The 11,954-nt window shown below is 32.8% G+C and overlaps 1 protein-coding gene across 1 annotated transcript; it reads right to left on the bottom strand.

Annotated features, from left to right (window-relative positions):
• Positions 1-9,010: 9,010 nt before the first annotated feature.
• LOC107464837 (trimethyltridecatetraene synthase) lies at positions 9,011-11,541 on the bottom strand. The gene is made up of 2 exons (XM_016083796.3): positions 10,559-11,541; positions 9,011-9,870 (listed from the first exon to the last, which is right to left on the bottom strand). The coding sequence occupies exons 1-2, from the start codon at positions 11,471-11,473 to the stop codon at positions 9,241-9,243; spliced, it is 1,545 nt and encodes a 514-aa protein (XP_015939282.1). The 5' UTR covers positions 11,474-11,541; the 3' UTR covers positions 9,011-9,240.
• Positions 11,542-11,954: the final 413 nt, after the last annotated feature.

Below are 11,954 nucleotides of genomic sequence, written 5' to 3'. Positions count from 1 at the left end.
TTTTGTCTAAGTGTGAATACAATAATTAAAAAAATAAAGTTGATCTAATCATTACAAGACCTTAGTAATATTCGGACATAAATGCATTTTTTTATTTCTTTCACAGTTTTATTATCCAAGATAATGGCAGAAGATTTAAATGATTTTACTTCTTTTTTAATTTTAATTTTAATTTTTATTTTTTTTTTCTTTTTAAATTAGTCTTATTTTTATCATATTTGCCACCTAAATAGAGAATTATTTAGTCAATTTAAACTCAATTTTGGTTGTAAAAGAACTGTCAGTATCCTTATAACTTGACTAGTTTCAACTTTCAACTTGGATGTTTCCTCGCAGTTCTTAAACTTGCTTTTCAAAATATCATAGTGATTGAGAAGAGTTCTGAGAACTTTCAAACATGCTAGTTGCCAAAATATAAAATAACAAGTTAGCCTTTATATAAAAATAATTTTACTTACATTATAAAATATATATATTGAGATAATAAAAGAGAAAGAACTATTAAATATTTCTCAATGTTGGGAAAAAATTTAAGAAAATATTCTTGATGTTTATAAATATGGTGTCTAATTTGTCTAAAAGTAAAAATAAAGTATGATAAGATACACTATTTTATGTTTGAATTCTGCCAGTAAAATGTAGACAGTATAAAAGATACCAAATTTTAATTCCTGTGTGACCAAACGAGTACGGCATCATGTTCTGTAGCTGGTCCCTCCAACCCGAAGAGCAGCGGTGTTGGGATTATATTATTGGAGGGTCCGAAGGGCACCAAGACAGAGCGATTATTCAGGTTTGGCGTGGGGTTGAATCTTGGTAAAGGAGATTGGAGCAAACAATCAGTTTTGAATTTATTATTAAGAATTTATAATATACTTTTTTAAATTTTTATGTAGTTATCTTGTATAGTTTTTAAACTTCAAAGTCGAGAATAGTTGTTTTTGTATAACAATTTTTCTTAAGAAAGAGATTTGTAGTATTATATTAACATGTGTTACAAGAAAATTATTTAATTTTAGGACAATATATTATTGGTGTAACTATCTTTTCATATACTATTTAAATGGTTATTTAAAAGAAAAATAAGGTTAGATGATTATGTTTTGCTTTCTTTTTTCTTTTTTGACATCGAATAATGAGAATTAAATCAAATGCTTATAATACTGGTGACTTAGTGTATTAGTTAAACTTATAAATAACATGTTTATATAATAGTAGAGTGGAGGGATAATAAGACATGGTTGGGGTTGTTACAGAAAGAAGTCAAAGAAGTCAAAGAACCAATGATGTTTTGCTGGAAAAAGCGTCTCACAAAATGTTTACAAATATAAAGATTTTAAAGATCTACTCATTTAAAGACTTAAAGACGCTTAAAACATTTTTTTAAAGATATTTTTTTAATAATTAATATTCAACCTATATAATCAATCAAACTGTGTTATTTTTGTCAAAATTAGATGAAATAAATTGATTTGACAAAAAATTTAATAAATCAAATCTTGAACCGATTTAAATTAATATTTTTTTTATAAAAATAACTATAATACCCCTATTATAGAAAATGATTTAAAATATTTCTAATATATATTTTAAAACTCTAAATTCTAATCTTTCTCTTCTCTCTATGCCATCATAGAATTAGAATTTAAAACTTTTAAAATTAATATATATAATACAAATATTTTAGTCATTTCTTATAATAAGAGTATTCTAATAATTTTCTATAAAAAGAATATTAATTTAGATCGATTCAAGATTTGATTTATCGATTTTTCAGTCAAATTGATTTGTTTGGTCTAATTTTGATAAAAATAACACAATTTGATTGATTATATAAGTTAAATTTTAATTATTAAAAAACGTCTTTTAAAAAAAGACGTTTTAAACGTCTTTTAAAAAAAGACGTTTTAAACGTCTTTTAAAAAAAGACGTTTTAAACGTCTTTATGTGAGTGACTCCCAAGATTTTATCATTATTTTTATGTGAAGATATTTTTTTATTATTAGATGATAAATTGTAGAGTTTAATTTTGATATGTTATTAGAATATTATTTTTTTAAACTGTAATTAAATAAATAAGTCACAGATTTATTTAAAATATTATCTATTTTTTTATTAGAGTTAAGTGTGATTTAGTCCCCAACGTAGAGGCCGAAAATCGATTTCATTTCCGACCTTTTTTTTCGCTAAAAAATAGTCTCCAAAGTTTCAGTTTGTTTTAAAATCGTCATTTTTATCAATTTTATTTTTTTATTGGGTTAATATTCAAATTCGTCTTTGAAAGATCACTCATTTTTTAAATTAGTCCTCAAATGATTTTTTTAGTCATATTAGTCCTGAAAGATAAAATGTAAGTCAAATTAGTCCTTCTGTCCTTTGGATGATGACGTGTCATGCCACGTGGTATGTCACTTGACATTTAAAAAAGTTTTTTATAATCAAAATCGTCCTTGAAAGTTCAGACGTAAGTCATTTTTTCATCCTTAAAATTTTAAAAATTAATCAAACTAGTTCTTATATATATATTTTATTTTTTTCATAATATTAAATTTGAAATATTTTTTGATACTAATAATTTTAATAAAAATGTAATTGACAAACAAAACATTAGTAATTGTATCTTTTCTTCTTAAAAATTTTTTCAATAAAATTATCTCTCTCCTTTAATTCTTCGAAAAATCTCTCTTATTCTTTTCTATTCTAAAACCTTTTTCTTACATTATTACATTATTATATGCTCAAAATCAAAATTTATATATGTTAACCTAAACAAAGTTATACCACTATTTTTTTTACTACATCTTTTTTTTCCATTACGGTATTACTTACATATAAGATGTAATGGTAGTGATATTTAGAGTCAAAATTTAAGAAGATCCACAAATTTTGCTTCAATTCCAAACTTTACAAAATATTGAAAATTTATTTGTTGCTTTATTATTAATATATATGCTAAACGAATTGCTTCTTAAGCGTAATATGTGCAAAGATCATAATAAATTTTTGTGTGTTTCATATGTTTGAGATAGATTATATAATTTTTCTTTTAATTTCAAAAATGAAATAGAAAACATTATACCTATGCATAACATAGGCTACTCCGCACTAGTACATTATATAAATTGATATGCTTCGTATTAAAATAAAATTTCTTGTGTTTTAAATAAAATATTTAAAAAATTATATGAGAATATTAAAATTCAAAAAGTGATTCCATAAATTAGTTTTTCAATAATTATTGAGTTTTACTATATAAATTAAATAATAATAAAAATTATAATTTAAAAAAAAAATTTAGTTATTTTTATTATTTTATGTAAAGAGAATTTTGTTTATTAAGGTTTCAAAAATAATATTAAAATTAGTAGTATCAAAAAATATTTTAAATTTAATATTATAAAAAAATTATATAAGGACTAGTTTGATTAATTTTTAAAATTTTAGGGATGAAAATGACTTACGTCTGAACTTTCAAGAACTATTTTGATTATAAAAAACTTTTTTACATGTCAAGTGACACGCGGCATGCCACGTGTCACTAACCTGCCATGTGTCACTGACCTGCCACGTGTCACTGAGCAGCCACGTGGCGTGCCACGTGTCACTGGCCTGCCTCGTGGCATGACACGTCATCATCCAACTGATGGAAGAACTAATTTGACTTACATTTTATTTTTCAGGGACTAATATGACTAAAAAAAATTATTTGAAGACTAATGTGAAGAATGAGTGACCTTTCAGGGACGAATTTGAGTATTAACCCTTTTTTATTACTAAATTACTCTTCATTAAAAAATATAAAATAAAATAAAAAAGAAATAAAGGCATCAGAGGGAGAAAGAGAATCGGGGGAGGGGGAGCGAGAAAGAGAAGGAAGGGGAGGGGGGAGAAAGAGAATCCGGGGGAGAGGGGAGGAAAGGCCGCACCGCCACACCGCCGCCTGTGATCGGAAGGAAAAATAGAGAGCAGGAGAGGAGAAAGCTGAGAGAGAAGAGAGAGATCGGAAGGGAGAAAGCTAAGGGCCACCGCAGCTCCTACTCCTCGTCGTTCAGTCCTTGCCACTAGATGTCACCGTGCGCTACGAGCTGTTTCTGCTCCTCCTCCTCGCCCTCGCCGACGTCATCGCCTCGCCTTAACTGTTGCCCTCGTCTCGCCGCACCTTTTTCTCGCTGTCGCACCTCGTCTCGTCGTTTGTTTCGGTAATTATATTTATGGATTTTTTGTTCTTGTAATTGAAGATGAATTTCAGAATTTTTTATTATTATAATTGCATCTGAGTTTTATTAATAAAAGATGAAGAGTTTTAGTTTTGAATTTTGTTGATAGTTCTGAGTTTTGATTGTTTTGATTTTTTAAGTTTTGATTTTCTGAGGTGAGGGTGGTGGTGGTGGGTTTTGAGTTTTGTTGTTGTTCTTCTTCTTCTTCTAATGATGATGACCATGATGATAATTGTGGTGGTGGTGGTGGATTCTGGTTTAACTTGGACTTCTGGTTGATTTTGGTTGATTTTGTTGTTCTGATGATGATCATGATCATGATCATGATGATAATGGTAGTGGGTTCTAGTTCAACTTGGACTTCTGGATGATTTTGGTTGATTTTAGGGGAAGTTCTGATGATAATGATGATGACTATGATGATAATGGTGGTGGGTTCTGGTTTGGCTTGGGCTTCTATTCTGCTTCTGTTGAGTTTGGTTGATTTGGGGATGAAAGAGGAAGGGTATTTTTGTCCAAAGGACGATTTTTAAAACAAACTGAAATTTTGTGGACCATTTTGTAGCGAAAAAAAGGTTGGAGACGAAATTAATTTTCGGCCTCTACGTTGGGAGATCAAAATCATACTTAACCCTTTTCATTATTATTTCTTCGTTCTAGTTATTTAATTACTTAAGTGTAAATATTACTGAAATTTCTTAGTGAGGCAAAAACACAAACACCTTGGTTTCAACTTAAAACAGAGAACAAAACAAAGAAAATGCTTAATCTATACTTCTCACCCACTTAATCATTGTTGATATAAATCACTCCCCGACAATGGCGCCAAAAACTTGATGAGGTGAAAAATTAGATTTCACACACAAAACTCACCGGCAAGTGTACCGGGTCGAATCAAGTAGTAATAACTCACAAGAGTGATGTCGATCCCACAGGGATTGATGGATCAAGCAACTTTAGTGGGTGATTAGTTTAGTCAAGCTAACATTGGTGAATTGAAGTGAAATTGAAGCAACAGAATGTAAATAACAAAGAATTTAAAATTGCAGAATGTAAATGGGTACAAAACTTAAAAAGCAAGAAAAGTAAAATTGTAGCAAAATGTAAAAGGGGGCTGGATGCTGAAAATTAAAGAAAGCAATGAAGCAAGCAATGAAGAGTGAATCAAGCTCAATGAAAATGAAACTCTGAAATTGAATTGTAATACTTGAAATGTAAAAGTGCAGAAAAATTAAAGTGTTTCAAAGAGAACTTTCTATTCTACCCTATTCCTATTGCTCTCTAGCATAGCCATCCTTCCTTTCTAAAATGGAACAGATGCCTTTCTATAGGCTTTTTCAAAAATGAAATTAAAAACAAATTACAAAATGAAATGAAATTCCTAATCTAATTGTTTCTTGTGCCTTTGAGTGATAATATTGGGCTCTGCTTGCTTTGGGGCTTTTGTTGATTTGGATTTTGCCTTGATGGAATTGGGTTGAGGATGGTTCCAATTGGTTGCCCTTTTGTGTTGAGAAGAGATCTGTGCAAAATTTGAATACTAATGCTTCAAGTTTGAGTCAACGTTTGAGGGTCAACGTTGACTCAAACGCCATGTAGAATAAACCAGCGAAACCAGGAAGCTTGCTGTTATTGACGTTTGATTCAACGTTGGAGGGCCAATGTCAGCCAACCCGCGCGTACGCGTACCGTGTGCTTAGGCACCCATTGCTATTTTTGTATCCGCGCGTACGTGGCATTGACGCGTTCGCGTCGATTCAAATTTCTCAACTCCAACTTCTGAGTTTGGCATCGCAGACGTTGGAGGCCGCGTTTGAGGTAACTTTGGACTCCCAACGTTCGGTTGTGGCGTGTACGCGTACCGTGCGCTTCCGCGTAAATGAGTGAAAAACACTCATTTACGCGTACGCGTGCTGCACGCTTCCGCCCGGATGCCAAAATTTGCTTTTTTTACGCGTACGCGTCATAGACGCGTACGCGCCACTCAAATTGCATGCAGCTCTAGAATTGAAGTCCTTCTTACCACGTTGGGGTTAACGTTGGACGTCCAACGCTGCCTCAAACGTGAGCATCAGCATTGTTTACAACGGAGTGCTCTGTTTCTCTTCCAAGTTTGAGTCAACGCTAGTGGTCCAACTTGGCCACCAACATTGCTTCTTCTCCATCGTTATATGCTCAGGCTTAAACCTTCCTCTTTCCTTCACCTAAGATGCCCTGGCATCATGCTCAACTTTAAAGTGTACCCGAAAATCCTTCTTTTCTTCTTTTGAGCTGATTTTGTGCTATTTTGCTTTTTTTTCACTTTTTTCTTATAAAATTTATAAAATCAATAGATCAAGAAAATATACCATTTAAGCATAAAAGAATACATTATTTAAGCATTCTCTCTAATTTTACTTTTTGTCCATTCTTTCTACCACTTTTTTATTTTTTTTTTCTAATACAAAGTTCAATTTTTTTATTATTCATCTTTGTTGTTTTTTTTAATATTATTGAATTTGTTGTTGAAATTATTAGAATTTTTCGATATATGGATAATTTATTTTTGGTTTTATGGATGGTGATTGAGAAAAAAAAAATTAGGTGGTGGTAAATTAAAAGTTTTAGTGGTGATGGTGGTGAAGGTAGAAAATGGGGGTATTATGGATTTTTTAATATTTTGTGTATTTTGTGTATTTATTTGTCAAAAATAAAATATGTATACATGTATTTTGTGTGTATATCTTCCTAATATAATATATGTTTTGGTGTTTATATCTAGTGGGATATCATTTAGCCACAAAATATTTGGCATGGTAAAAGTTAGAGTATGTGAGACTACATTATCATCTCTTTTGATAAGAGAAAAATGGTAAGACTTAAACCTATGTAAAAAGGTTTTATTATTTGAAAATAGAAGACTAAAATTATCATGTTGAGCGTGTGAGTCTAAGTGTGCATTTACAACAATAGAGCAGTACTCTCCAAAACAGTGTTAAAGAAGCACCCTTCAAGTCCAAATTTCAAACCCAGAAAACAGGCGAAAGCCTCTGCTTCATGAATAGACAGAACCATTGGGATCTCCTTTGTCGCCATTGCTGCAACCACTCGATCATAGTCTCTAATGACGATGGCAACTCCCATCGCTGTACCCAAAAGCAAAGATGCATCAACATTCAGTTTATTAAACACAGGAGGAGGCCCGATCCAGAACAATGGGTTGTGGGATCGTGGTGGTAGGGAGCCTGCGACTACCAGCGTGATAGTGGACAAGGCAGTAAGGCTCTCCGAGAAGCGGTGCTACGACGAAGGTTTTGCATCAAAAATTAAATGATTCCTTGGAATCCAAATGAAGTTTAAGCAAACTAAGAATAATCATTTCCTTTGTTTTTTAATTTGATCCAAAATGGAGAAGATCCATTGGTTCAATAGCGTTTCTCCTGCCGCCTTAGTTCACAATGTAATAGGGAAGCAAAACCAAAATTTTTTGGTCTAGGTACCGTTCCTGAATAGATGTGATTCTAATTATTCCCACTCCTAACACCTAGGACACAATGTGATACAATTGACCACCCTCTTTTTATCTTCCAAAATGATTTCTAAAATATTGCCTCCTGGCTTTGAACTCCATTGTTCTGGGTTGCCTCTTGGAATTTTGCTTTGATTAAATAGTAAACACACTTCATTATTGTGTCTCAAGTAAAATGTGTCTGGTTGTGTCTGGATATCAATTGGTAGTGCTAGGATATGTGATGCTTCAAATGGTAGGATATATTCTATATGAAAGCATGTTTTTATGTTCTGGTCTCTAAATCAATTAGGATGTCCACTGTGGCTTTTGACCAAAACTAGTCCGAGAGCTCCACACTTTAAAGAGTTTTTTGTTCCTCCATGTGCCAATCATCCATAATCCTTCTAGTTCCAACACTCATTTAGTGCCCCAGATGCTCCTCCATATATAGCTAGGTGTGTACCCGACATTCGAGTTGGTAAGCCTTTAACGTTCTTTTTGCCAGGGATTCCATTTTCTTAATTAATCTCCATCCCTGCTTGGATAAAAGTGCATAGTTGAAGGCTTTGAAACATCTAAAGCCTAATGACCCACTCTGCTTTGCTTGACCTAGATTTAATAAAAATAATACTATCATATGAAAAAAACAAATAAGAAATCTAGGGTGCTAAAACAATTTTGATTCATTGTAAGGCCTTTCTTTCCTAAGCTTGCATCATTAATCTTGAAAAAACTTGAGCACATAGAATAAATAAATAGGGGGAGAGACTATCACCATGCCTAAGACCTCTTGATGGCTTGAACTCCTTTGAGAGGCATTCATTGAGTAGTAATTGGAAAGACACAGTACTGATATATGTGTAGCTTGCAAAATCATAGCTTGCTGAACCATCATTAGAAATTGCCATTCTATACGGTCGTAAGCCTTTGCCATATGTCTAACTTCAGCCTCATTTATCTTTTATTCCCCATCTTCTTCTTATGCATATAATGGAATGTTTCGAAGGCAACTACTAGGGACAAAAGTGCTCTGAAAGTCTCCAACAATCTTTCTAAGATGATCTTCAACCTGTTCGGTATTATTTTTGTCGCAAGCTTAAACAAAACATTAAAAAGAAAGATGAGATGAAAATGAAAAGTATAGGTAAACAATAATTTTTGTGAACAATGGATTCAATAAAGGAAAAATACATTATACTCTTAAATTACCCGTCTAAATCTAATATTAAGATAACCATCTGCACACCCAGTCAATTGAACATCCGTTGTTCATATTATTTAAAAAAATAATTGTTTACCTAGCATTATCCAAGATGAAAATCCATAATGTGCATTAGCTTATTTAACTTTGAATTAAGACATAGAATTTAGATAAAGGTTACATCATACTAAACATTCATACTAACAATATACTAACAATATGGTCAAAACTCAAAAGTAGTTCTATTTTTCTTTGGAGGGGGACATCATGAAATTAAACTTCATAAAAACACACAAAGCTCACAATTATTCCAAAACACTTAATCGTAGTACTCAGATGGAATAAAGATGGCTAGGAAGTCTAGCCTCAATGACCACTTCAAGAGGATATTTCTTTGGGGTTGAAAGCCCAAAAATTTCCTCCATATTCAAGTCTTCTTTCTTCATATTGTCAGGTAGTCTCCAATTAAAGCCATGCAACAAATTAGCCAAACTTGATTGAATCACCTTGAGTCCAAGAGGATAACCCGGGCACATTCTTCTACCAGCACCAAACGGCAACAACTCGTAGTCATGGCCTCTCACATCAATATTCTTACCAAGAAATCGTTCCGGTTGAAACTCAGTTGGGTTGTCCCATATCTTGGGGTCTCGTCCAACGGTCCAAATATGGATTAGCACTTGTGTCCCTTTCGGGATATCGTATTCGTCGATCTTAATATCTTCGCGGGCTTGCCGTGGCACCAACATTGGTGCCACAGGGTGTAGCCTCATTGCCTCCTTAACGATGGCGTTAATGTAAGGTAAATTAACAATGTCTTTCTCTTCAACCCATCGCTCTCTTCCTATTACTCTGTCTAGCTCTTCTGTTGCTTTCTTGAAAATCTCTGGCTTGTTCAATATCTCCGAGATTGCCCATTCTATAGTAACTGCAGAGCTCTCCGTTCCACCGGCTATTAAATCCTGATAAATATATATATATATATCAAAGTGATGCAATCATTTCTATTTTAAAGTAGTTAAAAAAAAAAGTTGCACAATTTTCTTAAAAGAAATATTATGTAATTAATATTTTTTATATTAGTTTTTATTTAAACTATTTTTAATTAATTCTGCTGATTCACGAGAAACTATAATGTTTAGCTAATTTTTTTTAATTTTTACTAAAGATGGGAATACTCGAATCTGCGACTTCTAAATGAATATGGAAAGATTATGCCATTTGAATTATAACTCATTGCATTTATCTAATTGGTTATTTTTTGTAATTTTGTTCTAATTTAAAAAGATATTTTATTTTATTTTTTGGAAATAAAGTGAGGGACTGTTGTTGACTTGTTGTGCAGAAAAAAATAAAGAATAAATGCTAAAAATAGTGATTGAAAAATCACACTTGCGTTAATTAATTTGTTAAAAGATTAATATAACAAATTAGTCATAAAAAATACAATCATAAATTAAATTAGTTTTTACCATTAAACTGGCAGAAGAACCAAGCGAGACTAGTTTTTTTGGTGAACAACAATGAAAAAAGAAAGCCAAGAAAAAAAAGTAGTAAAGAATCGAGACTTATTTGATATTACTAAAAATAATTAATACACATGAGTGATTTTTACTATTTACGTGAGAAAGAGATAAAGGGAGTATGTACCTGACTGAATGCTTTGATCCCATGCCTCTCAATTTTGACCTCAAGATTAGGATCCTCTCCAAGCTCCAAAAGCACATCTACCATGTCCTTAGCAACATAATCCTTTACAGCTATCCTCCTCTCGATGTGTTCATCCAACACATGCTCCATAAACCTATCAAACTTCTTAGCCACAGCCTTCATCCTCTTTATGTATCCCTGCAAATCCAAGAAGTTAATCCAGGGGATGAAGTCCCCTATGTTAAGTACACCGTTCATTAAGAACAACTCCTCTAGCATCTTGTTGAATTCATGCGGGGATATAATCGCGTTCTCCGATTTGTCCAAGTATTTCTTCCCAAACACCATGCGACTTATGACATTGAGGCTCATTGTTGAAAGATGGTCCTTCAACAACAGCGTTGTGTTAGTAGAGTTGGCAAGATCACTCAACAGGTTGCGCATCTCTTCTTTTCTTATGTATTCATATGACTCGAGGCATTTTGCGCTGAAGAGCTCCATTACCCACATTCTTCGCGCTTGCCGCCAGTATGGGCCGTACTGGGACCATAATACGTTGGAATAATTGTAGGTCGTGTATTTTCCGGCGGAGAATTTGGGTCGGTCGGCTATGGCGGCATCATGGGTTTTGAGGAAAGATCTTACCATCTCTACGGATGAACCCACAACTACAGGGTGGGAGCCGAACCAGAGATGCATGATGGGCCCATATTTTTTGCTGAGATCGTCGATGGACCGGTGAGGAAGGGATCCAATGAGGTTTAGGTTCCCTATGATGGGCCATGGTTTTGGGCCTGGTGGCAGATTATACCGGCGGCCACGAATATGGCGCAGGAGGATGTCTACGACCACGAAAGTGGTTAATATTGTTGCTATGGTTGGAATTAAGCCAGGGGATAACAAATCTATAGCCATATTTGAGTTTTGTGGTTTTTGTTTCACTGAGCTAAAGGAAGAGTGTTATGTGTGTTTAATATATGAATGATGGTCAATGTGTGAGTGGATGTATTTATAGAGAAAATTATTGTCATATTTGGCTGTGTACCATGTAACCTTTGTTGTGGCTTTGCTCAATTGTTTTACTCTTTTCTTTAGCATATTTAGTTACCTATACTTTTCTATTTATTAATTATAATTAGACTGATCTCTTCGGAATATAGTTATTAGAATCGAGTTGATAATTAACTCAACTAAAATACTGTATCATTGAGTTGCTGATCCAATTGTTGAATCATTGATTGAATTGATTAATTTGATTATATATATAGAGCAATGCTAGGGGGTCAGCAATTTTTGTAATTGTTAGCCATCAACTAGCCATCAATGATGATTTGATGGTGTGAGATTGGTATGAAATTTTATCCAATTTTCACATATTTAATGTTAATTAATGAGT

Source organism: Arachis duranensis, chromosome 9, assembly GCF_000817695.3.
Source record: "Arachis duranensis cultivar V14167 chromosome 9, aradu.V14167.gnm2.J7QH, whole genome shotgun sequence".
NCBI lineage: Eukaryota > Viridiplantae > Streptophyta > Magnoliopsida > Fabales > Fabaceae > Arachis > Arachis duranensis.
Note: the sequence above shows the minus strand (reverse complement) of the source record. Positions and strands in the feature narration are given on the sequence as shown.

Excerpts from the sequence above, each read along its gene's own strand:
- LOC107464837 (XM_016083796.3), bottom strand. The coding sequence starts at position 11,473 with ATGGCTATAGATTTGTTATCCCCTGGCTTAATTCCAACCATAGCAACA. Across the intron at positions 9,871-10,558 it reads GGATCAAAGCATTCAGTCAG|GATTTAATAGCCGGTGGAAC; the intron begins GTACATACTCCC and ends TATATTTATCAG.